The 26,373-nt window shown below is 41.4% G+C and overlaps 1 protein-coding gene across 2 annotated transcripts in view; it reads right to left on the bottom strand.

Moving 5' to 3' along the window:
* Nucleotides 1-295: 295 nt before the first annotated feature.
* Nucleotides 296-26,373, bottom strand: part of LOC124616094 (proline-rich protein PRCC) — a 106,070-nt gene continuing 79,992 nt past the window's right edge. For both annotated transcript variants that reach the window (XM_047144348.1, XM_047144350.1), the window contains exon 6: nucleotides 296-638. In XM_047144348.1, the coding sequence (XP_047000304.1) occupies nucleotides 552-638 (87 nt within the window). In that variant the 3' untranslated portion in view covers nucleotides 296-551. The remainder of the gene's footprint in view (nucleotides 639-26,373) is intronic.

Here is a 26,373-nt window from a genome sequence, read left to right as displayed (position 1 = left end):
CCATTACTTTGTGTGGGCTTATGAATTTAGAATAGGTATCCCTTTTTCTTACAACTAATTATTAACTACATTTTCTCTTACTATAGGGAATGAACAGTAACAATTCTAATATGTGTGTTAAGATGTAGATACATTATTGTTACACTCTCATTAAAGACTGTTCAGAGAAACATTTGAATTATTTAGTGTTATAAGGGAATCAAGGATTTTAATGTTACTTACTGCTAAAATATATAAAAAAAATCATGTAAATTTCAAGTGACGCTGCACATAATGATGCCACTGAATACACTTATTTAATTAGTGTACACAAAATGTCATTTTACTTAAATTGTTTGTACTTCAACCTCAATTACAAAATTTATACAAATTTTACATAAAATCAAAAAAGACAACCAACCAGCATTTTAAAATCATACAATATGTTCAGACACACTTCTATTTTTTAGAAACGAAAGTTTTCTATGAAGGTTTGTGTACATCCCATAGCCATCACATACTGGTAGCCTGGACTCAGAATCACCTGCTGTCGGACAACAGGTACATCAGTTCTAAAAACCATACTTGGACTGTGTCTGCTTCCTTGACATTCTATTCTGAGACCACTGATTTTTTAATTCCAATTCATTTTCTTTAGCCTAGAGAACAAAAAGAAAGACAAATAATTCCCAGTGACAAAAACACACTTTCTATATCTTTATGAAATACCTGTAGCACCATCACTCTCACAAAAATGATTTGAATCCAATGAAATTGTCACCTGTTCACTAATCTATTAATATGGAAATTACTAAATGTGCTTCACAATATGAATGAGACATCAATACATGATTATGATCCTTCTGAAGAAACACAATGGGGAGAAACAAAGGTATGAAAGATATGACTGGTGATGTTTGTAGTTTTATTTTCTCGGGAGATCACAAAGAAATTTTAGTTTGAGTGGGAAAATGACATTTTATGACATTTACATGATCTTTTGATCAGAATAACATTTGTGCCTCTATCCACACACAAACTGTTATGTAGATTCCATCACATACAAAAATGTTCCGGCATGAAAAACAAGTTAAAGTATATGTGAAAGAGAACAGGCCTTTACAAGAAGCTTGATTATTCCTTTACATAATATTATGAACATCATACACCTAAATTTTTTATGAGTTTGTGCTAATCCCACAACACAATTCCACATGACAACAGTCAACTTAAAATAGCTTCTTTGTTGATAACATCTAGTGTATATGGATTCATCTGGTTTGGTGCCTTGCTTTATTCCATTATTAAGAACAGTTAATTGAAAGTTTTGATTAATGCTTTCATTCTGTTGTCTATCTGATAGCCTGTCTGGGAACTGAATTTTATTTCCCTCGGTCTTTCTAAATATTTTTCACATAATTTTCAACCAAAACGGCCTTGCTGTGCTGGTACTGCGAACGGCTGAAAGCAAGGGGAAACTACAGCTGTAATTTTTCCCGAGGGCATGCAGCTTTACTGTATGATTAAATGATGATGGCGTCCTCTTGGGTAAAATATTCCGGAGGTAAAATAGTCCCCCATTCGGATCTCCGGGCGGGGACTACTCAAGAGGATGTCGTTATCAGGAGAAAGAAAACTGGGATTCTACGGATCGGAGTGTGGAATGTCAGATCCCTTAATCGGGCAGGTAGGTTAGAAAATTTAAAAAGGGAAATGGATAGGTTAAAGTTAGATATAGTGGGAATTAGTGAAGTTCGGTGGCAGGAGGAACAAGACTTCTGGTCAGGTGACTACAGGATTATAAACACAAAATCAAATAGGGGTAAAGCAGGAGTAGGTTTAATAATGAATAGCAAAATAGGTATGCGGGTAAGCTACTACAAACAGCATACTGAACGCATTATTGTGGCCAAGATAGATACGAAGCCCACACCTACTACAGTAGTACAAGTTTATATGCCAACTAGCTCTGCAGATGACGAAGAAATTGAAGAAATGTATGATGAAATAAAAGAAATTATTCAGATAGTGAAGGGAGACGAAAATTTAATAGTCATGGGTGACTGGAATTCGAGTGTAGGAAAAGGGAGAGAAGGAAACGTAGTAGGTGAATATGGATTGGGGCTAAGAAATGAAAGAGGAAGCCGCCTGGTAGAATTTTGCACAGAGCACAACATAATCATAGCTAAAACTTGGTTTAAGAATCCTGAAAGAAGGTTGTATACATGGAAGAACCCTGGAGATACTAAAAGGTATCAGATAGATTATATAATGGTAAGACAGAGATTTAGGAACCAGTTTTTAAATTGTAAGACATTTCCAGGGGCAGATGTGGACTCTGACCACAATCTATTGGTTATGACCTGTAGATTAAAACTGAAGAAACTGCAAAAAGGTGGGAATTTAAAGAGATGGGACCTGGATAAACTGAAAGAACCAGAGATTGTACAGAGTTTCAGGGAGAGCATAAGGGAACAATTGACAGGAATGGGGGAAAGAAATACAATAGAAGAAGAATCGGTAGCTTTGAGGGATGAAGTAGTGAAGGCAGCAGAGGATCAAGTAGGTAAAAAGACGAGGGCTACTAGAAATCCTTGGGTAACAAAAGAAATATTGAATTTAATTGATGAAAGGAGAAAATATAAAAATGCAGTAAATGAAGCAGGCAAAAAGGAATACAAACATCTCAAAAATGAGATCAACAGGAAGTGCAAAATGGCTAAGCAGAGATGGCTAGAGGACAAATGTAAGGTTGTAGAGGCTTATCTCACTAGGGGTAAGATAGATACTGCCTACAGGAAAATTAAAGAGACCTTTGGAGATACGAGAACAACTTGTATGAATATCAAGAGCTCAGATGGAAACCCAGTTCTAAGCAAAGAAGGGAAAGCAGAAAGGTGGGAGTATATAGAGGGTCTATACAAGGGCAATGCACTTGAGGACAATATTATGGAAATGGAAGAGGATGTAGATGAAGATGAAATGGGAGATACGATACTGCGTGAAGAGTTTGACAGAGCACTGAAAGACCTGAGTCGAAACAAGGCCCCCGGAGTAGACAACATTCCATTGGAACTACTGACGGCCCTGGGAGAGCCAGTCCTGACAAAACTCTACCATCTGGTGAGCAAGATGTATGAAACAGGCGAAATACCATCAGACTTCAAGAAGAATATAATAATTCCAATCCCAAAGAAAGCAGGTGTTGACAGATGTGAAAATTACCGAACTATCAGTTTAATAAGTCACAGCTGCAAAATACTAACACGAATTCTTTACAGACGAATGGAAAAACTAGTAGAAGCCAACCTCAGGGAAGATCAGTTTGAATTCCGTAGAAACACTGGAACACGTGAGGCAATACTGACCTTACGACTTATCTTAGAAGAAAGATTAAGGAAAGGCAAACCTACGTTTCTAGCATTTGTAGACGTAGAGAAAGTTTTTGACAATGTTGACTGGAATACTCTCTTTCAAATTCTAAAGGTGGCAGGGGTAAAATACAGGGAGCGAAAGGCTATTTACAATTTGTACAGAAACCAGATGGCAGTTATAAGAGTCGAGGGACATGAAAGGGAAGCAGTGGTTGGGAAGGGAGTAAGACAGGGTTGTAGCCTCTCCCCGATGTTGTTCAATCTGTATGTTGAGCAAGCAGTAAAGGAAACGAAAGAAAAATTCGGAGTAGGTATTAAAATCCATGGAGAAGAAATAAAAACTTTGAGGTTCGCCGATGACATTGTAATTCTGTCAGAGACAGCAAAGAACTTGGAAGAGCATTTGAACGGAATGGATAGTGTCTTGAAAGGAGGATATAAGATGAACATCAACAAAAGCAAAACGAGGATAATGGAATGTAGTCGAATTAAGTCAGGTGATGCTGAGGGAATTAGATTAGGAAATGAGACACTTAAAATAGTAAAGGAGTTTTGCTATTTAGGGAGTAAAATAACTGATGATGGTCAAAGTAGAGAGGATATAAAATGTAGACTGGCAATGGCAAGGAAAGCGTTTCTGAAGAAGAGAAATTTGTTAACATCGAGTATAGATTTAAGTGTCAAGAAGTCATTTCTGAAAGTATTTGTATGGAGTGTAGCCATGTATGGAAGTGAAACATGGACGATAACTAGTTTGGACAAGAAGAGAGTAGAAGCTTTCGAAATGTGGTGCTACAGAAGAATGCTAAAGATTAGATGGGTAGATCACATAATTAATGAGGAAGTATTGAATAGGATTGGGGAGAAGAGAAGTTTGTGGCACAACTTGACCAGAAGAAGGGATCGGTTGGTAGAACATGTTCTGAGGCATCAAGGGATCACCAATTTAGAATTGGAGGGCAGCGTGGAGGGTAAAAATCGTAGAGGGAGACCAAGAGATGAATACACTAAGCAGATTCAGAAGGATGTAGGTTGCAGTAGGTACTGGGAGATGAAGAAGCTTGCACAGGATAGAGTAGCATGGAGAGCTGCATCAAACCAGTCTCAGGACTGAAGACCACAACAACAACATCAACAACAACAACAACAATTTTCACCTTATTTTTTGAGCTTCCTGAGCATAGTAAATATTTTTTTTTTTTTTTTTTTTTTTTTTTTTTGACTGGCGGATTTTATAATACTGTTGACAATGTAGTTACAGTTCTGTGGCCTAAATGTTCTGCCCTTCCTTTTTAGCCTTCCTCAACCAACCCCTTCTTCCTCACCTGAGAAGGAACTGTTAGCTCTGAATCCATGTATTTTTGCATGTGCCTGTTGGGAGTAATCACACTTCACCTCCTAAAGGGAAACACTGGTCAGAAATTCTGTCTCATAATTTTATTAACACACTTCCTCATTAGTAATGGTGTTAAGAGTATGGCATTCCAATCAAAAGAAAGATTCAGTTACATAATCATTTCCTGGGAACCAGTGTCATTTAAGGAAGTTCATACAATTTCACTGAGGTCACAACGAAGGGCATATCCTACACCCTCACCTCTCCTGATAATTATGAGTAGTACTGTATGACAGGTAGTTACATAACAACGTATATACACAAGTAGGAAAAGATAGATTGCTACTTACCATAAAGAAGACATGTCAAGTTACAGACAGGCATGATTAAAGGACACTCAGGTAAAGCTTTCGGACACAGTCTTCTTCAGTAAACACGTAAACACACACACACACACACACACACACACACCCTCTTTTTTATAATCTTGTTACATTCCATCCTCGATTTTCAAATGTACAGTAATGAAATTTTGGGACTGTACATTAATAACCAGTGTAACTGCCAGAATGCTGAATGCAAACACACAGGCATTGTGTTGTACAGATACCAGATGTCTGTTTATGAGATGGAGTTCCATGCCTGTTGCACTTGGTCACTCAATACAGGGAAGGGACAGTTAGTGCTGTTTGTGGATGACACTGGAGTTGTCATACAATGATATCCCATATAAGCTCAAATGGAGACAGATCCGGCGAGCAAACAAACCATATCAACACACCATATTGGGTTCCAACAGTGGTATGTGGATGAGTGTTATTCTGTTGGACATCACCCCCTGGAATGCTGTTTATGAATGGCAGCAAAACAGGTCAAATCACCAGAACAATATACAAATTTGCAGTCACGGTGCATGGGGTAATCAGAAGAGTGCTCCTGCTGTCATACAAAATCACACTCAGACCATAACTGCAGATGTAAGTCCAGCATGTCTAACATGCAGAGAGGTCAGTTGCAGGCATTTGACTGGTCTCCTCTTAACCGACACGCAGGCAGCATTGGCACCGAGGCAGAAGCAGCTTTCATCAGAAAACACAACAGACCTCCACCCTCCCCTCCAATGAGCTCTCACTTGACACCACTAAAGTCGCAAATGGCAGTTGTTTATGCAGTATTGGTCGCCATACGGTTGGCCGTATTTTAAAACACACACGCTGCTAGTCACTCCGCCACTTTTCCTACAGCCGCCACCACAGCATGAGGGCACTGCCACAAATGCTTATGTCGCTGCCAATGATATGCAAGCATCCCTACTCTGGAGCTCCAGTATGGATCTACTTAAGATCACACATCGGTGCACAGAGCCCCATTTCATGTGTTTGCCATTTCATATTATTTACAGACTTTCATAGCAGTCAGAGCTTGTCATCTATGGAATAGTCATTGTACTGAACACTGACTGAATTGAAAACCTTTGTATAATATATATTTCAACGTTCAAATCTACAGTTAGCAACTGATACTGCAACTACAGCAAACAAAGTTACATATTACTCAGTATTTAATATTATACCAAGTTAATATCTGAATTCTCTGTCCCAAACCGCATCTGTTCCTCTCTTCTGTATCCAATGAGGAACCACAAAGCACACAAAGGAAGTTACAACATATTGGTGATGAAGATGGGATTAGTGGAACAAGGAGCTTTGGACACCAGAGCAGGTCGCAGTTTTTTCTTTCTAGTGTGTGTGTGTGTGTGTGTGTGTGTGTGTGGTGGTGTGTGTGTGTGTGTGTTTACATTATTGAATTTAAATATTTAAGTCTGGATATTTAAGAAATCATGGCAACCAGGGAGAGTAACAGCTAAGTGCTGAGCAGTGCCTAACATCTCTTGTTCAGTTTTCAAGTCAACAAATAATAGCTCTTTGAAAGCTGATTTTCTTTAGAATATTCGCAACAGCAGTTAACCCTCGCATTACCAAGCAGGGTATTCTGACTACCCCAGGTCGATTTTTTCCCTATAATAATGTTATCTGAAGGGCCACATGCCTGTGGTTTCATGACATTGTACTAAAATGATTGATGTTGAATTCACACTCACGACTGTCTAACTTTTTTGGCTTTATCATTGTTATTCAAGTCATTTATTGGCGGGATTGTGAGACTACCCCGCTTGGTATGAAACGTCTTATTTTTCTTATTGGTAGAAAAAGAAGATTTTGGGAAATATATCTGTCATTCAACTTCTTTGTTGAGTTTTGCCATAGATCCAATGTTTGTTATTGTTGCTGGTTACTACTGTTGAGCTGAATTTGGCGTTCACTGTTGAGCTGACATTACATGAGTCAGTATTGCATCTGGAAGTAAGGATGTCCAAAGGATTTTCTAGCAAAGAAATCACGGAAATTCTATACAATTCTGATGTCAGTGACGATGAAAATGAATGGGACATTGATAATGAACTGAATGAATATATGGAACCTCTTGACAAAGATCACATCGTAGCATCAGATGAAACTGATGATGAAATATCAGAAGACACTACACATTCACGTGAACAAGTAGAAGAAAAAGAAGGAGAAGAAGAAGAAGAAGAAGAAGACGAAGACACTGGAGATTTGTTTGTTTCTAGAAGTGGACTACAATTTTCTAGTGAACCACCAAAAGGTAGGTGGAATCGATGTCGCAACATTTTGAACGTAGCACCTGGCCCAGTGAATGATGGAAAAACAATCAAAACAATAACTGAGTCATTTTTATTATTTATTACTTATCTCACCGGAAATCGTGACCATCATTGTAGAAGAAACGAACAGGGAAGCCAAACAAGTAATTTCTTGGTGGAATGCAGCTCATTCTTCAAACAAAACGACCTAATAGGAGCTGCTCGAACTCATGGACATTGCACAAGTGCTTCCGATCTGTGGGGAGGTAATGTTGCCTTTCGGCAACCATTCTTTTCTGCTGCCATGTCAAGAAACCGATTTTTGTCTATACTGAAATTCTTATCATTTGACAACACAGACACAAGAGCACAGATAATTGAAGAAACCAAGGACACGCTACAAGCCATCAGGGTAGTGTTCGACAAATTTCAATCTAACTTTATCCTTATGAATATAATAGAGGGAAACATTCCACGTGGGAAAAATATATATCTAAAAACATATCTAAAAACAAAGATGATGTGACTTACCAAACGAAAGTGCTGGCAGGTCGATAGACACACAAACATACACACAAAATTCAAGCTTTCGCAACCAACGGTTGCTTCGTCAGGAAAGAGGGAAGGAGAGGGAAAGACGAAAGGGTGTGGCTTTTAAGGGAGAGGGTAAGGAGTCATTCCAATCCCAGGAGCGGAAAGACTTCGCTTAGGGGGAAAAAAGGACAGGTATACATTCACACACACACACACACACACACACACACACACACACACACGTATCCATCCGCACATACAAAGATACAAGCAGACATTTGTAGAGGCAAAGAGTTTGGGCAGAGATGTCAGTCGAGGCGGAAGTACAGAGGCAAAGATGTTGTTGAAAGACAGGTGAGGTATGAGCGGCGGCAAATTGAAATTAGAAATTAGCGGAGATTGAGGCCTGGCGGATAACGAGAAGAGAGGATATACTGAAGGGCAAGTTCCCATCTCCGGAGTTCTGACAGGTTGGTGTTAGTGGGAAGTATCCAAATAACCTGGACGGTGTAACACTGTGCCAAGATGTGCTGGCAGTGCACAAAGGCATGTTTAGCCACAGGGTGATCCTCATTACCAACAAACACTGTCTGCCTGTGTCCATTCATGCGAATGGACAGTTTGTTGCTGGTCATTCCCACATAGAAAGCTTCACAGTGTAGGCAGGTCAGTTGGTAAATCACGTGGGTGCTTTCACACTTGGCTCTGCCTTTGATCGTGTACACCTTCCGCGTTACAGGACTGGAGTAGGTGGTGGTGGGAGGGTGCATGGGACAGGTTTTACACCGGGGGCAGTTACAAGGGTAGGAGCCAGAGGGTAGGGAAGGTGGTTTGGGGATTTCATAGGGATGAACTAAGAGGTTACGAAGGTTAGGTGGACGGCGGAAAGACACTCTTAGTGGAGAGGGGAGGATTTCATGAAGGATGGATCTCATTTCAGGGCAGGATTTGAGGAAGTCGTATCCCTGCTGGAGAGCCACATTCAGAGTCTGATTCAGTCCCTACAGCCTAGGTCTTCGTGGCAAACGAATCTGCTCCAGTCCGGAATCCCTGAACCATTACACCAACAACCTGAAAACAGCTTTCGCATCCCGTAACTACCCTCCCGACCTGGTACAGAAGCAAATAACCAGAGCACTTCCTCATCTCCTCAAACCCAGAACCTCCCACAGAAGAACCCCAAAAGTGCCCCACTTGTGACAGGATACTTTTCGGGACTGGATCAGACTCTGAATGTGGCTCTCCAGCAGGGATACGACTTCCTCAAATCCTGCCCTGAAATGAGATCCATCCTTCATGAAATCCTCCCCACGCCACCAAGAGTGTCTTTCCACCGTCCACCTAGCCTTCGTAACCTCTTAGTTCATCCCTATGAAATCCCCAAACCACCTTCCCTTTCCTCTGGCGCCTACCCTTGTAACCGCCCCCGGTGTAAAACCTGTCCCATGCGCCCTCCCACCACCACCTACTCCAGTCCTGTAACCCGGAAGGTGTACACGATCAAAGGCAGAGCCACGTGTGAAAGCACCCACGTGATTTACCAACTGACCTGCCTACACTGTGTCCAAATGGACACAGGCAGACAGTGTTTGTTGGTAATGAGGATCACCCTGTGGCTAAACATGCCTTGGTGCACTGCCAGCACATCTTGGCACAGCGTTACACCGTCCAGGTTATCTGGATACTTCCCACTAACACCAAACTGTCAGAACTCCGGAGATGGGAACTTGCCCTTCAGTATATTCTCTCTCCTCGTTATCCACCAGGCCTCAATCTCCGCTAATTTCTAATTTTAATTTGCCGCTGCTCATACCTCACCTGTCTTTCAACATCTTTGCCTCTGTACTTCCGCCTCGACTGACATCTCTGCCCAAACTCTTTGCATCTACAAATGTCTGCTTGTGTCTGTGTATGTGCGGATGGATGTGTGTGTGTGTGTGTGTGTGTGTGTGTGTGTGTGTGTGTGCGAATGTATACCTGTCCTTTTTTCCCTACCTGTCCTTTTTTCCCCCTAAGGTAAGTCTTTCCGCTCCTGGGATTGGAATGACTCCTTACCCTCTCCCTTAAAAGCCACATCCTTTCATCTTTCCCTCTCCTTACCTCTTTCCTGACGAAGCAACTGTTGGTTGCGAAAGCTTGAATTTTGTGTGTATGTTTGTGTTGGTTTGTGTGTCTATCGAACTGTCAGCACTTTCGTTTGGTAAGTCACATCATCTTTGTTTTTAGATATAACTTTATCCTTATGAATACATGACTATTGATGAACGATTAGCAACGTACCGAGGAAACTGCCCTTTTAGGATTTATATGAAGAGCAAGCCTGGCAATTATGGCATTAAAATTTGGGTTTGTACTGATGTGAAGACGTCTTACTTATTACGGATCCAAATTTACACAGGAATGGTGGACAATACTCGGGAAGTGAATCAAGGACAGAGATTTGTTTTGGATCTGATGGAACCATTTCTGAATAACGGTCATGGTGTAACAACTGATAATTTTTTCACCAGTTTTCCATTGGCTGCTGAACTACTAAAACGAAACACGACATTGGTTGGTACCTTGCGTTCCAATAAGAAAGAGAGTCCAAAGGAATTCTTGCCAAACAGAAAGGTAGGAGACGAGATACTGGCAGAAGTAAAGCTGCGAGTACCGGGCGTGAGTCGTGCTTCGGTAGCTCAGATGGTACAGCACTTGCCCGCGAAAGGCAAAGGTCCCGAGATCGAGTCTCGGTCGGGCACACAGTTTTAATCTGCCAGTAAGTTTCAGAAAGAGAGAAGTTCACTCTTCAATGTTTGGTTTCACAAACGACTTGACCCTAGTTTCCTATGTTCCAAAGAAGGTAAAGGCAGTAATACTACTCTCTACTCAGCATAATGAGAGACAAGTGAGTGGTGAAGAAAGTGAATACAAACCCGAAATCATACTGTACTACAACAAAACCAAAGGTGCTGTAGATAATGGGGACAAAATGACAAGAGAATACAGTTGTGTTAGAGGAACGAGGCGGTGGCCACTAAGAATCTTCATGGAAATGATAGATATTGCAGCACTGAATGCATATATTCTGTACACTCAAAGATTTCCTGAATGGCAGAAGAATAACCGAAGCCGACGTAAACTCTTAACGACTGAACTGGCATTTGGACTCAGCAAAGGCAACATGGAAGAAAGAGCCAAAAATATCAACGGTATTCATAAAGATGTACAAGAAGCACTGGAAGCTTGTGGTATTGCAATTCCTACAGCAGTGATCCAGACCCAGTGTTCCAATTTACCAACGCCACAACGATGTCAAGATTGCAAGAGAAACGAAGATCGGAAAAACAAGATTCTGTTGTGTAACGTGCAAGAAACCTGTTAGTGATATACACAGAGAAGAAACTGTTACTGTGAAGCGCATGCAGTGCAAAAATGTACTTGACTGAAAAGTTGAAAAAAGTCTTGTGTTACTTTACTGCAGTGACTGTTGAGGTACATAGATTATTAATTTTCTGTTTGTTGGGTACTGAATTTAGTGAAAGATATAAAAATTTTTTGTACTTTGTATCTGTGATCTGATTAAATACTTCTAATAACCTGAAAAGCTGTTTTTCAATACTAAATAAACCCATTCAATGGAAATAACATAATATGAGAACAAATATTACAATAAAACACAAAACTCTTTTGGGGTAGTCCAAATACCCCGCTTGGTAAAATAGAGGTGTGAAAAAGCTTGGTAACGGGAGGGTTAAAGGCTGCCTGGGTGGCTTACTAGTGGGATAAGAATATCACGAAGACCAAACTGGGAATTATATCAAAATGTTAGAAGTAATCACAACTGAGTTACAGTATCACATTACAAACAGTAATGTAAAGTGCTTAAAATGATATTAGGAAGGCAAAGAGTATTTGGTATGCAAACACATTAGCTAAATCACAGCATAAAACTGAAACCGTATGGTAAGATGTGAAGGAAGTATCTGGTCAGCAGCACAAGGTCGAGGATATAAAGTCAGTACATAGTAAAAATGTTTCTGTTACTGATAAGTCAGATATAAGTACAGTATTTGAAAATCATTTTCTGAACATAGTTGGTGAATTAAATAAAAACTTTATTTCTACATGGATTCATACAACTCTCCTGGGAAATGGCCTTCCAAGATTGATGTCAGAAATACTCTTCTGTGATACTGACTAGTGGGAAACTGAGTCAATAATTAAATCACTGAAGACCAAGGACTCTCATGGATATTACAGAGTATCTATCAAAACACTAAAATACTGTGTTGCACATGTTAGTCCTATATTTCGCCATATTTGTAATTTTTCCTTTAGGAATGGTCCATTTCCTGAATGACTTAAGTACTCAGTAATAAAACAACTTTATAAAAACGGAGAAATGGATGATATACACAGTTTTGCACCTATTTCTATGGGATCAGTGTTTGTTAAAGTTATTGAAAAGTCTATGTATGTAAGGATAATGGATCATTTCATTTCACGTAGTTTGCTGTCAAATGTACAGCTTGGTTTTAGAGCTGGTTTAACAACTGAAAATGCTATATTCTCTTTTCTCTGTGTGGTACTGGATGGATTAATAAAAGGTTTATACAATAGGTGTCTATTTAACTAATGCATTTCATTGTTCTTATCACAAAATATTGCTCCAGAAGCTGGACCATTATGGAATACGAGGAGTAACTTACAATTTGTTCACTTCTTACTTCAAGAACAGACAGTAAAAGGTCATGCTCCACAGTACTGAGGATGGTTATGATGTGGAATCCGAGTGAGTCACAGTTAAATGGCGGATGTCACCGGGATCAGTTCCGGGGCCACTCATGTTCCTTATTTAAATAAATGATATGTCTTCTAGTACTATAGGTGATTCTAATACATTTGTTTGCTGATGACACTAGCTTGGTAGTAAAGGGTGTTGTGCACAACATTGGCACTGTTCGAACAGTGCAGTTGAAGACATAAGTTCATAGCTTGTAGAAAATAAACTAATGCTAAATCACAGTACAACTCAATTTTTATAGTTTCTAACACAAAATTCAACAAATCCTGACTTTCTAGTTACACAGAATGGGCATATGATTAGTGAGACTGAATATTTCAAATTTCTAGGTGTTCAGATAAATAGTAAACTGTTGTGGAAAGCCTATGTTCAGGACTTTGTTCAAAGATTTAATGCTGCCATTTTTACTACTATAACAGTATCTCAAGTAAGTGATAGTTCAGCATGAAAAGTAGTCTACTTTGCTTGTTTTCATTACCTTATGATGTATAAGAAGTTTCTTGAAAAATTAAGCTAATTCCTGTGACACATTGTTAACTGCATTTATATAAACTTACAGCTTGTCATCTTTTTGGCATTCATAAACATTTTATTTTTTCTATTATTACTTTCCTGTTGTAATTTCATGTACTGAAATGTTCCATGACCATGGAGATTTGCTCCTCAATTTGGTCATATGGAACTAGACACAAAATAAATAAATGCCTCATACAAGTGTGAGCAGCCTAGCAGCAAAATGCATCAAAGGCTAAAGACAGAGTTAAACTGCCCCCTCCGTCCTTCTGACAGTTTGATGAGAAGAAAACATGGCAAGGGTACATAACACAGCTGCATCAACACTTTGATGCTTACAAAAAAATTGGTGAATCACAAGTATTTTACTTTTTATGTGTAGGAGTACACACAAACCGGCTATTAGCGAAATTACTTCCCCTCAGTGAGCCTCAAACACAGCCCCAAGAGGTCATAATTGACAGATTAGATGAATTTTTTGAGAGTCAAATACATGTTGCTGTTGCATGGTATAAATTTTTTCATACGCAACACTGTAGTGATTAATTCTATAAAGAATGAATTGCGGAATTGCAGGGCATGACTTGAGACTGTAAATTCAATTGTGTCTGTGGCACAGCTCATAAGGTTGAAGTGCTTAGTGATGCTATTCAGAATCTATTAGCTCAGAGACTGAGGGCCTAAATTCTAAAGCATCGCAACCCTAGCTGCAGTGAAGTGCTTAAAGTTATAGATGCACATGAAGTTCAAGATTTAGCAAGCAAGATTTCTGTCTACCAGTTATCACTTCACTTGAGACAAACAACGTGCCCCAGCCACAGCCACGGCCCTAGCACTTGCAAATCAGCACTGTGTAAACAAGGTTAGGCACGCAACTACATACAACGTTTGCTGCACTGGCACAATGCTAATTCTACTGCTTCAGCTCCACACCAAGTGAAGTCGTGTGTAAAATGCTGTCACCCATAATCAGAAGAGTTGCTTCTTCAGACACGTTGAAAGCGATTTTTGTCACTGCACAGGACATTTCAAACAGGTCTTCCAGCAAAAGACTAGGAAGATGACCTCTGTTTCAAGCAGGAATAATGCAAAACAGCAACAGATGGAAATAAATGTCATTTCATATTCAGATTCTGTACTGCCTCCTGCTCAGACAAGTGAACCATACATTTCAAACAGGCTCTTCCAATCTCGAACTTCAGGAAAAAACTCTAGTGTGCATGCAGAAACAGGGAGCAGTTTTTCAAAACAAATAATGCACAACTCTATTCAGAGAACACACTTCAAACAGTGGATTGAACTGCAAATTTGTAGCTACCAAGTGCCTTTTCAACTAAATATCAGAGCTTCTGTCACATTGCTTAACCTAGATACATATGGAAAAAATTGGCCAACCACCTTTGCAAACATCAAGTCTGCACCTCATCGCCTCAAGCATTTCAATGCTTGGAAAGTGTCACTTAACTGCACAATACAAAAACATGATTAAAGGAGTATCTTTCACTACAGTCCGCTCACATATGAGCCCAGATATTTTCAGCTTGGATGAGTTTGATTCCTTTGAATTAGACATACAGGATAATGTGCATGCCATTGACACAAAAGTTTCCTACACCTAACAACTAACTCTGTGACAAGTAACAACATTTGTTCAAAGGTACTCTAGGATGTGCAAAAGATTTTCACACTCAACATTACTCTGAAAGCTAATGTGCATCCCAAATTTTGCTGCACATGCCCATTGTCACATGGATTATACGACGATGTCTCTACAGAAGTTCAGAGACTACAATTCATTGACATCTTAAAACCTATTTCAGCAAGTCAGTGGGCATCATCCTTAGTCGTCCTTCATAAACCAAATTGGAAGATTCATCTATGGCAGATTTCAAACGCAAGGTAAATTCACATACAGCCATTGATTCCTACCTGCTCACACATACTGAGGACATTTTTGATCATCTGGAGGGAGGACAGTTCTTCCCTCTAAAAGTGATCTTACAGATGCCGATCTTCAGTTACCTTACCGTTGGCTGACAAGACAAAGAAAATTTTTGTTGTGACTTCTCATGTCGGCTTTTTTGAATATCAATGCCTACCTTTCAGAAGCACTTCCGCACCTGCATTATTTCAAAACAATTTCCAACAAGTAACATTTAAAGTACCTGCTTGTTTTAATTATCTTGACAACGTAATTGTCTCCGGACAAACACCTGAACAGCACATTGAAAAATTTTGCTGTCTTTTTCAAGTTCTCACTGATGCAGGCCTCAAATATAATGGTGCAGAAATGTTCTTTTTTCGACACGACTAAATATTTATACATATCATCGACACCAATAACGCTCATCCTTTGACAAAACATTTGAAAGCAATTCAGAAATTGTCATCTTCTAAGAATTTACGTGAACCGCAAGCTGTTGTTGGAAAGTCAACTTATTACATAAAGTTCATTCCTAATGCAGCACAAATTGCCACACCTCTGAATTGCCTCAGACGTAAATATTTTCTGTTCCATTGGACAAAAGACTGCGACAAAGCTTTTCAAAGAGTGAAAACTGCATTGCTTTTTCACCTTCCCTTATGCACTATGATCTGTTCAAATCACTTGCACTTGCTACAGATGCCTTGTCTCATGGCATCAGGGTGCTTTTATCACATAAAACTGATGACACACAATGCCCCATCACATTTGCTTCCACAACTTTGAACAGTGCTCGAGAAGGTAGCCCTGGCTATGGTATATGGTATCACAAAATTTCGAAATTACCTGTATGGCAGAAAATTTTTCCTGGTCATGTACAATAAGCCACTGTTTGTACTGTTTCATCTGTAGAAGTAAGTCCCCAACTGCACTGCGCAAATGCTCCAACTCTGGTTGCTATTATCGTCAAATTACCAGTATTAAATTCTGTATCGCTTGAAGGCACAACATGCCAATGTCGATACATTGTTTCATTAACATGTTGGCACAGATGCAGCATTTGATGCATTGGAAGTTTCTTGTTTACATATTGAGTCTTCTGATTTGCAAGCACTGGATTCTTTTCCTATTGATTCACAGAGGATCCCACAAGTCACAGAGCATGACCAATCACTAAGATTGCTAAAAAGTTACATTCGCAAAGGTTGGCCGTCCTCTTGGAAACATATTCCTGATTCCTTAGTGCAAAGATATTTCGTGCAAGGCAATAGTTTATCACTTCTGAATGATGTGATTCTGCTTCACAGACCCTACAAACAGACAAGAGTGCTTATCCCCGCCTCATTGCAACAGCAAGTAATAATTCTTCCGCATAAAAATAATTGGGGAACAGTTCACACTAAGCAGTTGGCATGTAACATTGTATGTGGCTTGGTTTAGATGTGTGGATAATGTGTGGATGATCAGTCTGCTCCACATCAAAAATTTTTCACCTGGCCACATTCTGATACTCCATGGCAACACCTCCATATAGACTTTGCTGGCACCTTTTGCCAAATGTGTTGGTTGATTATCACTGTTGCCTACAGCAAATACCCTTTCTTATTCCCACGCCGCCAGCACTATCGAGGTGTTCGCTTCTGCATGTTCTCTCGAAGGCTTGACACAAACAATTGTTTCTGACAATGATACCAGTCTCGTCACAGTCTAATGGTGAGGAGAGGCGTGGAGGGGGAGGGATAGTAGGGTAAGGATGGCAGGCAGTGAAGTACCCTCCATCTAGGAGGGCAGCACTTGACTGCACGCCACCCCTACCCTACTATCCCTCCCCCTCCCCACCCCAGCCTCCTCCTTACCCCCACCCAGTCACCACTTCCATCATCATGCATTGGTGCTGTTGCTTGCAGTGTGGCTTCAGTTGCCTGAGACTGCAGTGTGTATGTGTGTGTGTGTGTGTGTGTGTGTGTGTGTGAGAGAGAGACAGAGAGAGAGAGAGAGAGAGAGAGAGAGAGAGAGAGATCTATTTTTGACGACGGCTGTATTGGCCGAGAGCTTTATTTGTGACAGTCTTTTTGTTGTGCCTATTTGAGACTCCACATCTGCGCTATATGGTGAGTGGCAACTTTCCATCTCACAATATTGTGAGTGATTTATGTTGGAGCTAAGTGAATACGAATGTGTGTAACTTGTTGGTGTTCCTGTGAGGGGTGCTTCTGTAACAAAGATAGCCTAAGTGTTTGGTGTTTCAAGAGACACCTTATCAAAGATTTATACTGCATATGGGGAAAGCAGAAAAAGATCACCCGCTTAGTCACAACACAGATGGAAATGGATGTCGAGTGATCGTGACAGGCGGTTATTGAAGAGGATGTTGACACAAAGTAAGAGGACAGCAGCAGCAGCAAAAGTCACAGCAGAACTGAATGTTGCACTCGTGAATCCTGTCAGAACCAAAGCACCCTTCAGGGAGTCCATAAGTTGCGAATTGCAGGATGAGCTGGAATTCCAAAACCATACATCAGTGATGCAAATGCTTGTAACATGAAAACGAGATGCCGAAGCCATAAAACCTGGACCATGGAGCCTGCAAGAAAGTCATTTGGTCAGAAAAGTCTTAATTCACAATATTTTCCAAGTACTGGCCAAGTTTATGACTGGCATACACTGTCGCAGGCCTGTGATGCAGAATGCTTGCTGCCAAGAGTGAAACATGACAGGGGCAGTCTTATCGTGGTATTCCAGGAGCCCCATGGTTATTCTGCAAGGCTGTACTACTGCCAAGGATTATGTGACGAATTTAGCTTATCAGGTGTATCCCACAGTACAATAATTGTTCCCCACTGTCGATGTTGTGTTCTACAATGACAGTGCTCCTGTTTATGAAGCTTGCATCATCTAGTACTGGTTTAATGGGCAAAAGGATGAATTGTGGCATCTCCCCTGGCCACCACAGTTACCAGATCTCAGTATTAATGAGCCTTTGTGGTCTACTTTGGAGAGAAGGGTGCACAATTGTTATCCACCTCCGTCATCGTTACCTGAACTTGCCACTATTTTGCAAGAATAATGGTATAAGATTTCCTGTAAAATGATTCAAGATGTGTATTTATCCATTCTGGGATGACTGGCAGCTGTTTTGAATGCCAACAGTTTTTCTGCGCTGTATTAGGCATGTTAATGTGTTGTGTCTTTGGTGTTTCCATACTTCTGTTCAACTCCTGCATGTCAATTCAGAGTGTGCTATATATTAAGTGCTACTTATTGTTACCTTCATACTACGAAATATAACTAAATGACAAAATCATCAACTGTCTAATGAAATTATAGAATAATTTTTAATCGCCTTCTAACTCTCAGAAACATTTAATGGTACATATGTGCATGTCATCATAGAGTAAAAGTTTAAAACTGTTCCGACAAAATATAAACAAAAAAAAAAAAAAAAAAAAAAAAAAAAAAGAGTAAAGGAGACCACTAACTGAACACCAGAAATGTTGAGTCATCGACAGGCACTCACAAAAGAGAGTAAAAATCTTGTCAGCTTTCAGAACAAATCCTTTGATGAGCTAGAGCATGCATGTACCATCTGGACCCTTTCCTCCAGCACCAGCTTTTCTTAACTACACAGATGGGAGTTATTCTTACAACAAAACTTTTGCTCCTGCTTGCTCCAATCTCTACTAACCCACTGTCCCCACACATTCTACCCAAAAGTCTCCCCTTCCCATGTCCTGTTAAGCCCTCCCACCCCCATGTCATTCACATCAAGCATCATACCTCACTAGCTCTGGTACCTGTGTCTCGCATGCCCAGCACGTACACCTGCCACTCCTCCCTCCCACATTTCTAGTCTGCGTACCTGCTTTATCCCTCTGAGCCACTACATATCTGCCCCCAAACACCCCCGTTCCTGCCTCATTCTATCTACCCATACCACCTGAGACCCTCACTTGAAGTCCACCTGCCAAACTGCAGTCCCCCCCCCCCCCCTCTCTCTCTCTCTCTCTCTCTCTCTGTCTGTCTGTGTGTGTGTGTGTGTGTGTGTGTGTGTGTGTGTGTGTGTGTGTGTCCTCTAGCTCGTCAAAGGTTTTCTTCCAAAAGCTAGAAAAGTTTTCATTCTCTTTGGTGTGTGCCTGTCAGCGACTCAGTGCTTCTGGTATTTGGTGATTAGTCTCCTTTACTCCTTTATTATTTAGGATAAAAGTTTGTGTGATGTACCGTCCTATAAGATGTTTCCAGTGAAACTTCCTGGCAGATTAAAACTCTGTGCCGGACCAAGGCGCACTATTCTCACAGCCTTAATTCTGCCAGTACCTCGTCTCCTAACTTCCAAACTTTACAGAAGCTCTCCTGCGAACCTTGCAGAACTAGCACTCCTGAAAGAAAGGATACTGCAGAGGCATGGCTTAGGCTGTGGGGATGTTTCCAGAATGAGATTTTCAGGCTGCAGCGGAGTGTGCGCTGATATGAAACTTCCTGGCAAATTAAAACTGTGTGGGGGATCGAGACTTGAACTCGGGACCTTTGCCAGTATCTGTAATATGTGACAGATTATCTTTGACCAGCTTTATCATGCAGGTCAAATATATTGTTTCTTTCATGGCTACATGAAAAATAATAAAGACTTTATCAGTTGTTTTCAGATGTGTAAGTTATATGGCATACATGGTAGGTTGGTCAATGTAGCAGTCAGAAAATTACTTTAATTGAAAGTATAATAATTGTATTCACATGTGTAATTTTTTGCAGGTTTTAATGCTTGTGAAAGAAAGAAGTGTTTACAGTCTGTAAAAGAAGTTTTATATATCTGATGCTCGGCCAGTTACATCATGTGTACAAGGTTGTGCAGCCACAACTCTGTTTTAATATAGTATTGTGTAGTACTACATATGTATGCCCTTTATTGTAAATACATTTTATTTTGGTACAGTGGAGTAGTAAGATCCTGGACTTGCAATCAGGAAGATGGTGATATAAATCGCCATCAAGCTATCCACCAGATTTAGATTTTCTGTGGTTCTCCAAACTGCTTAAGGCAAATGCTAGGATCATTCCTTTGAAACAGCCATGGCCAGTTTCCTTCCCTATCCTCCTCCAGTCTGAGGATCTGCTATGTCTCTGATATATTCAGCCATATATAATAATGTTTGTGCGTGAAAAACTGCCTGTATTTGCAGTCCAGAACTGAGGATCACATCTGTTCAATATGAATAGTGGGATAAAACAAGGAAGTTCTGTGTGACTACTGCTACTCATCATCATAATAGATGACGCTCCCACAACAATGTAAAGAAAGGATTCAAAACCTGATGCCTTAATCTTTGTCAATGAGGTGATGGTAAAGGGAGAGAAACAATTAAGTACAAGTTAACCAAGATCTCTGTCATGACAAATTTTATGAAATTTATTTGCAATTACAGATTTGTTCTAAGAAGAATGGCTTTAGGTATGAAGATGTTACCTACTGGTGACACACAAATTTGTGCCAGACCAGAAACCTGGATATCTTGCTTGTCACGAGCAGCAATCTTAACTATTTCGGCTATCCGAGCAAGATTCCAGGACTGACCTAAACTTCCATATGCCATACTGTTTACCTCACTGCTCACAGCTTTACTTGGATTCCTGCTCCTAGTGACAAGGAGACAAACATATTCAATGTTAGTGTTACAACAGTTATTTTGTATGTCGACCACAGCATTATTATACGTGTCAATCGAACCACTGGGCAGGTTTGAACTGGTGGCCGTAACCCGATGACTACAATGCTGTCGGACCCCCAGTACCCACTGGATAGATTTCATAATAATCAGACCACAACTTGTATGCCGAGGTTCAGGGCTCAGTGCCCAATAGCACCCTCCTTCCACACTGCTGCCCAGCTATGTGGACTGTGCCGGCCATCACCAGCCAAACCACAGGGACTTCAATCAGTAACTGCCATCTCAGCTCCTGGTGTCAGTGTCGCCAAGGAACTGTGCTGCCTCCAAGCACATCTGCCACCTCTACACAGATATGAGGACACTGTGGGTCAACACCAGGCTGTGCTCAACAGACAATTGCATGCACTTGTATCTGATATAGCTTGATGAATAATAAAGTGTTTTCCTGCACTCTGTCTGTCTTGCTGCACATTCACCTCCGACAGACTCCTCTGGACCCCGGCATGCCATCCAACCCACAATGCCCAGGTTGAAAAGCAGACTGCCATCCTGACAAGTGGGAGAATTGCTCCCCATTTCATTATAGCTGTTACAGAACAAAGGGACCACTTCAGTGGTGTCCGAAGCGGATGGTGCAGGGGAAGCTGGAAGCAGAACCCCAGCAGCACCATAATGAATAAGTAGCAGCACATGTGTGATATAATCACTTGTGGACTCCTGGCTGTGTGTCCACCTCTATACTCTTTGCTACTAGCATATCATACGATGTGGTTCTGGTACCAGGAAAGGGTCCAATGTATGAACCTACAAGACCAGCTATATGCTCTCAGTGTAACATGTGGGTCTACAAATCAAGTCACATGATGTAGTATGGTGGGCATGCTGATAAGGAGGGTATTATGCCAGGCAATGTAGGTAAAGTACTTGGCTAAGATGTGACAAACCTTGGTTCCTGATAAATTTAGATAAATGTAAACAGCACACATGTAAGTTATGAAGCTAATGGATATGTGGAATGGTGTCCATAGTGTGCCCAAGTCACATTCAGAACTACTTCTCTTCCTTTCTATTTTGCTTATATCTGTAATTCTTTTCTCTAGTTTGATAAGTGAAAGCTGTGATACAGCATAGACCAGTGGTGCAACAGATAATTCACAGTTGCAACAATGTCTTATAGTAAGATTATTTGTGTTTTCGTCACACAACGTCTACCCAAAACAATACAACGTGGTGCAGGGATATTGCACGGATGTGAGATGGGTCAATGGCCATGACGTCATTGCTATATTGCTCCTGGTCCCTTGAAGTACAGCCAGCACCTACCAGAGATGATGGTCGGGACCAAAGTAGGGGATTACAAGCAAGAGATCAGAGAGTGTTATTGTGAGGAAACTTGGCAAGTGTCCACGGAAAAATGAGATGGGGAGAAAATGTTAGTTGATTCATAAGAGTTGAGATAAGGTAGCAAAGGTTGGAGCTGAAAGAGTCCCTGTAGCTAGTCGTGACACAGGAATTGAGATAAGGTACCACAGGTCAAAGCTGGTATAGTACCAGTGGTTAATCAAGTATCCTGTGGTTAATCAAATATGTCACTGATATCGCAAAGTTTATGGAGCAAGAAACACCAAACAATTCCAGATGTGGCACGATATGTCTGTCCAGTGTGCATACTCATCATATTCCTCATCAATAATGAAAGAAATAGCTAAGCAAACATACGCATATAGAGAATTTTGCTAGAATAATTGTGTTACAAACAGCGTTGTGATACGAATCACGAGATATTAAGTTTAAACTCAGATGACTGATCTGGATTCATGAGAGCCAGAAGCAAATGGGGTCCACCATTGTCACATAGTAAGGTTGTGGCCACAAAAACGCAAGTCAGTGTGACGGGAAAGTTATGAATGCTAACCCTACGGATACAAACCTTTTTAAAAAGTACTTGTTAAACAATACATTCTAGATAGTGAAGGTGTCCTTAGATAATGTGATGAGGGGTTTGGTACAAAAATATAACATGACTTCATGATAATAAAAAGCATTTATCATTCTATAAATATTTCTGTATTCTGAGTTTTCCCCATCCCCAAGAACATCCAACATTCTCAAAGGATAATACTAACATCTCACTCTCTTTGTGAGCCCAAGATTTTGCTTGTTACAAAGAGATGATGACACAGTTTTTTAGCCAAACAAATGGAAAGATGCAGCACATATAATTAATAATAAAACCATTGTTATGTTTCTAATGTCATCTAAAAGTGTGACTGATGGACAAACAGTGTGGTATTAGCTTTTAATTTATGAAATAATTTCTCTACAGGAATGTATAAACAAAACAGTATTGCACGCAGGATCAACCAAACGAGGGAGCAGCAATGTTTTCAATAGACTGGTCTGGTATTTGGGGGGAAGGAAGCTCTGATCATTACTCGGCTATCCTGATTTAGACATTCCTTGTTTCCCTAAATTACTTCACATAAATGCTGAAGCAGATCCCAATACTAGGCCACGGCCGACTAATTGTACTATTCTTGTCAAACTAGACCTGTTAATATGTAGATGGCAGCACATATTAACTGTGTGTTCTTAACCTATAATACTATGGCACGAAACTTCCTGGCAGATTAAAACTGTGTGCCCGACCGAGACTCGAACTCGGGGCCTTTGCCTTTCGCAGGCAAGTGCTCTACCAGCTGAGCTACCAAAGCACGACTCATGCCCAGTACTCACAGCTTTACTTCTGCCAGTACCTCGTCTCCTACCTTCCAAACTTTACAGAAGCGCTCCTGCGAACCTGCAGAACTAGCACTCCTGAAAGAAAGGATATTGCGAAAACATGGCTTAGCCACAGCCTGGGGGATGTTTCCAGAATGAGATTTTCACTCTGCAGCAGAGTGTGTGCTGATATGAAACTTCCTGGCAGATTAAAACTGTGTGCCCGACCGAGACTCGAACTCGGGACCTTTGCCTTTCGCGGGCAAGTGCTCTACCAACTGAGCTACCGAAGCACGACTCACGCCCGGTACTCACAGCTTTACTTCTGCCAGTACCTCGTCTCCTACCTTCCAAACTTTACAGAAGCTGTGAGTACCGGGCGTGAGTCCTGCTTCGGTAGCTCAGCTGGTAGAGCACTTGCCCGCGAAAGGCAAAGGTCCCGAGTTCGAGTCTCGGTCGGGCACACAGTTTTAATCTGCCAGGAAGTTTCATATCAGTGCACACTCCGCTGCAGAGTGAAAATCTCATTCTGGAATACTATGGCACGTTCATTATCCCCATATCAGTGATCCACAGATGAATAATTGTACTGCTGCCGTTACTACTACTCCATTAGTGTGTCTAAAAATGGGAGATGTAGGTAGAGAGATTGTTGACAACTTCTAGTACTTGGGTACTGTTGTCCCTTCAAAGAACACTGTGCATTAAATGATAAACATCACTAATCAAAAAACTTCCAAATTCTATTCTTCAATATGTGAGGTACTTCAGAATGAAATATTTCCACAAGCTTGTATATGACACGGGTATTTATACTAATTTATGGATCGCTGGAGTTGGCGGTTGTGCGTGCTTGAGGTGTGCTTGCCTGTGTGTATGAACGGTGTGTGTCTCTCTATTACTGATGAAGGCTGTGGCTGATAGCTTTATGTAATTGTCTTTTAATTGTGCCTATCAGCAACTTAGCGTGTCTTCTTTATGGTAAGTAGCAATCTGTCTTTTCCTACATTGTTAGCAACTGGTAGGACTGGACATCATTATGGTGAAGTGGGCATATAAAGAGATTAGCTATGTTCAAGATTCTTGAAGTATACTTTCATCAAAATATTCCTCATAATACACAAAGAGAAAGTTCATATGATGTCTGAGACAAGCTAATTTTCAAGGACCTTAAAACACATTAATAGCTTTGTAGGAGATACACACAGATTCATCCTCGGCTTGCTGAAGTGCATAAATTATGACTGTGATGAGAAATAAAAGCACATTGGCACACCTGAAAGAGGAACTCTTTTTATATATATACACTCCTGGAAATTGAAATAAGAACACCGTGAATTCATTGTCCCAGGAAGGGGAAACTTTATTGACACATTCCTGGGGTCAGATACATCACATGATCACACTGACAGAACCACAGGCACATAGACACAGGCAACAGAACATGCACAATGTCGGCACTAGTACAGTGTATATCCACCTTTCGCAGCAATGCAGGCTGCTATTCTCCCATGGAGACGATCGTAGAGATGCTGGATGTAGTCCTGTGGAACGTCTTGCCATGCCATTTCCACCTGGCGCCTCAGTTGGATCAGCGTTCGTGCTGGACGTGCAGACCGCGTGAGACGACGCATCATCCAGTCCCAAACATGCTCAATGGGGGACAGATCCGGAGATCTTGCTGGCCAGGGTAGTTGACTTACACCTTCTAGAGCACGTTGGGTGGCACGGGATACATACGGACGTGCATTGTCCTGCTGGAACAGCAAGTTCCCTTGCCGGTCTAGGAATGGTAGAACGATGGGTTCGATGACGGTTTGGATGTACCGTGCACTATTCAGTGTCCCCTCGACGATCACCAGTGGTGTACGGCCAGTGTAGGAGATCGCTCCCCACACCATGATGCCGGGTGTTGGCCCTGTGTGCCTCGGTCGTATGCAGTCCTGATTGTGGCGCTCACCTGCACGGCGCCAAACACGCATACGACCATCATTGGCACCAAGGCAGAAGCGACTCTCATCGCTGAAGACGACACGTCTCCATTCATCCCTCCATTCACGCCTGTCGCGACACCACTGGAGGCGGGCTGCACGATGTTGGGGCGTGAGCGGAAGACGGCCTAACGGTGTGCGGGACCGTAGCCCAGCTTCATGGAGACGGTTGCGAATGGTCCTCGCCGATACCCCAGGAGCAACAGTGCCCCTAATTTGCTGGGAAGTGGCGATGCGGTCCCCTACGGCACTGCGTAGAATCCTACGGTCTTGGCGTGCATCCGTGCGTCGCTGCGGTCCGATCCCAGGTCGACGGGCACGTGCACCTTCCGCCGATCACTGGCGACAACATCGATGTACTGTGGAGACCTCACACCCCACGTGTTGAGCAATTCGCCAGTACGTCCACCCGGCCTCCCGCATGCCCACTATACGCCCTCGCTCAAAGTCCGTCAACTGAACATACGGTTCACGTCCACGCTGTCGCGGCATGCTACCAGTGTTAAAGACTGCGATGGAGATCCGTATGCCATGGCAGACTGGCTGACACTGACGGCGGCGGTGCACAAATGCTGCGCAGCTAGCGCCATTCGAGGGCCAACACCGCGGTTCCTGGTGTGTCCGCTGTGCCGTGCGTGTGATCATTGCTTGTACAGCCCTCTCGCAGTGTCCGGAGCAAGTATGGTGGGTCTGACACACCGGTGTCAATGTGTTCTTTTTTCCATTTCCAGGAGTGTATTTTGTAAAATATCTTGCGAGTTACATTATCATTTGTTTTCAGAAATCTCTAAAAGAAGAGGGAGGTAAAATGTATTGAAAACTAGATACGATAAAGTTTCAGAAACAAGATACTGTTATTAGGATTTAAATTGTGTCTAATATTACTT

This window comes from Schistocerca americana, chromosome 5 (assembly GCF_021461395.2).
Source record: "Schistocerca americana isolate TAMUIC-IGC-003095 chromosome 5, iqSchAmer2.1, whole genome shotgun sequence".
In the NCBI taxonomy this organism is placed as follows: Eukaryota; Metazoa; Arthropoda; class Insecta; order Orthoptera; family Acrididae; genus Schistocerca; species Schistocerca americana.
This window is presented reverse-complemented; position numbering and strand designations above follow the sequence as displayed.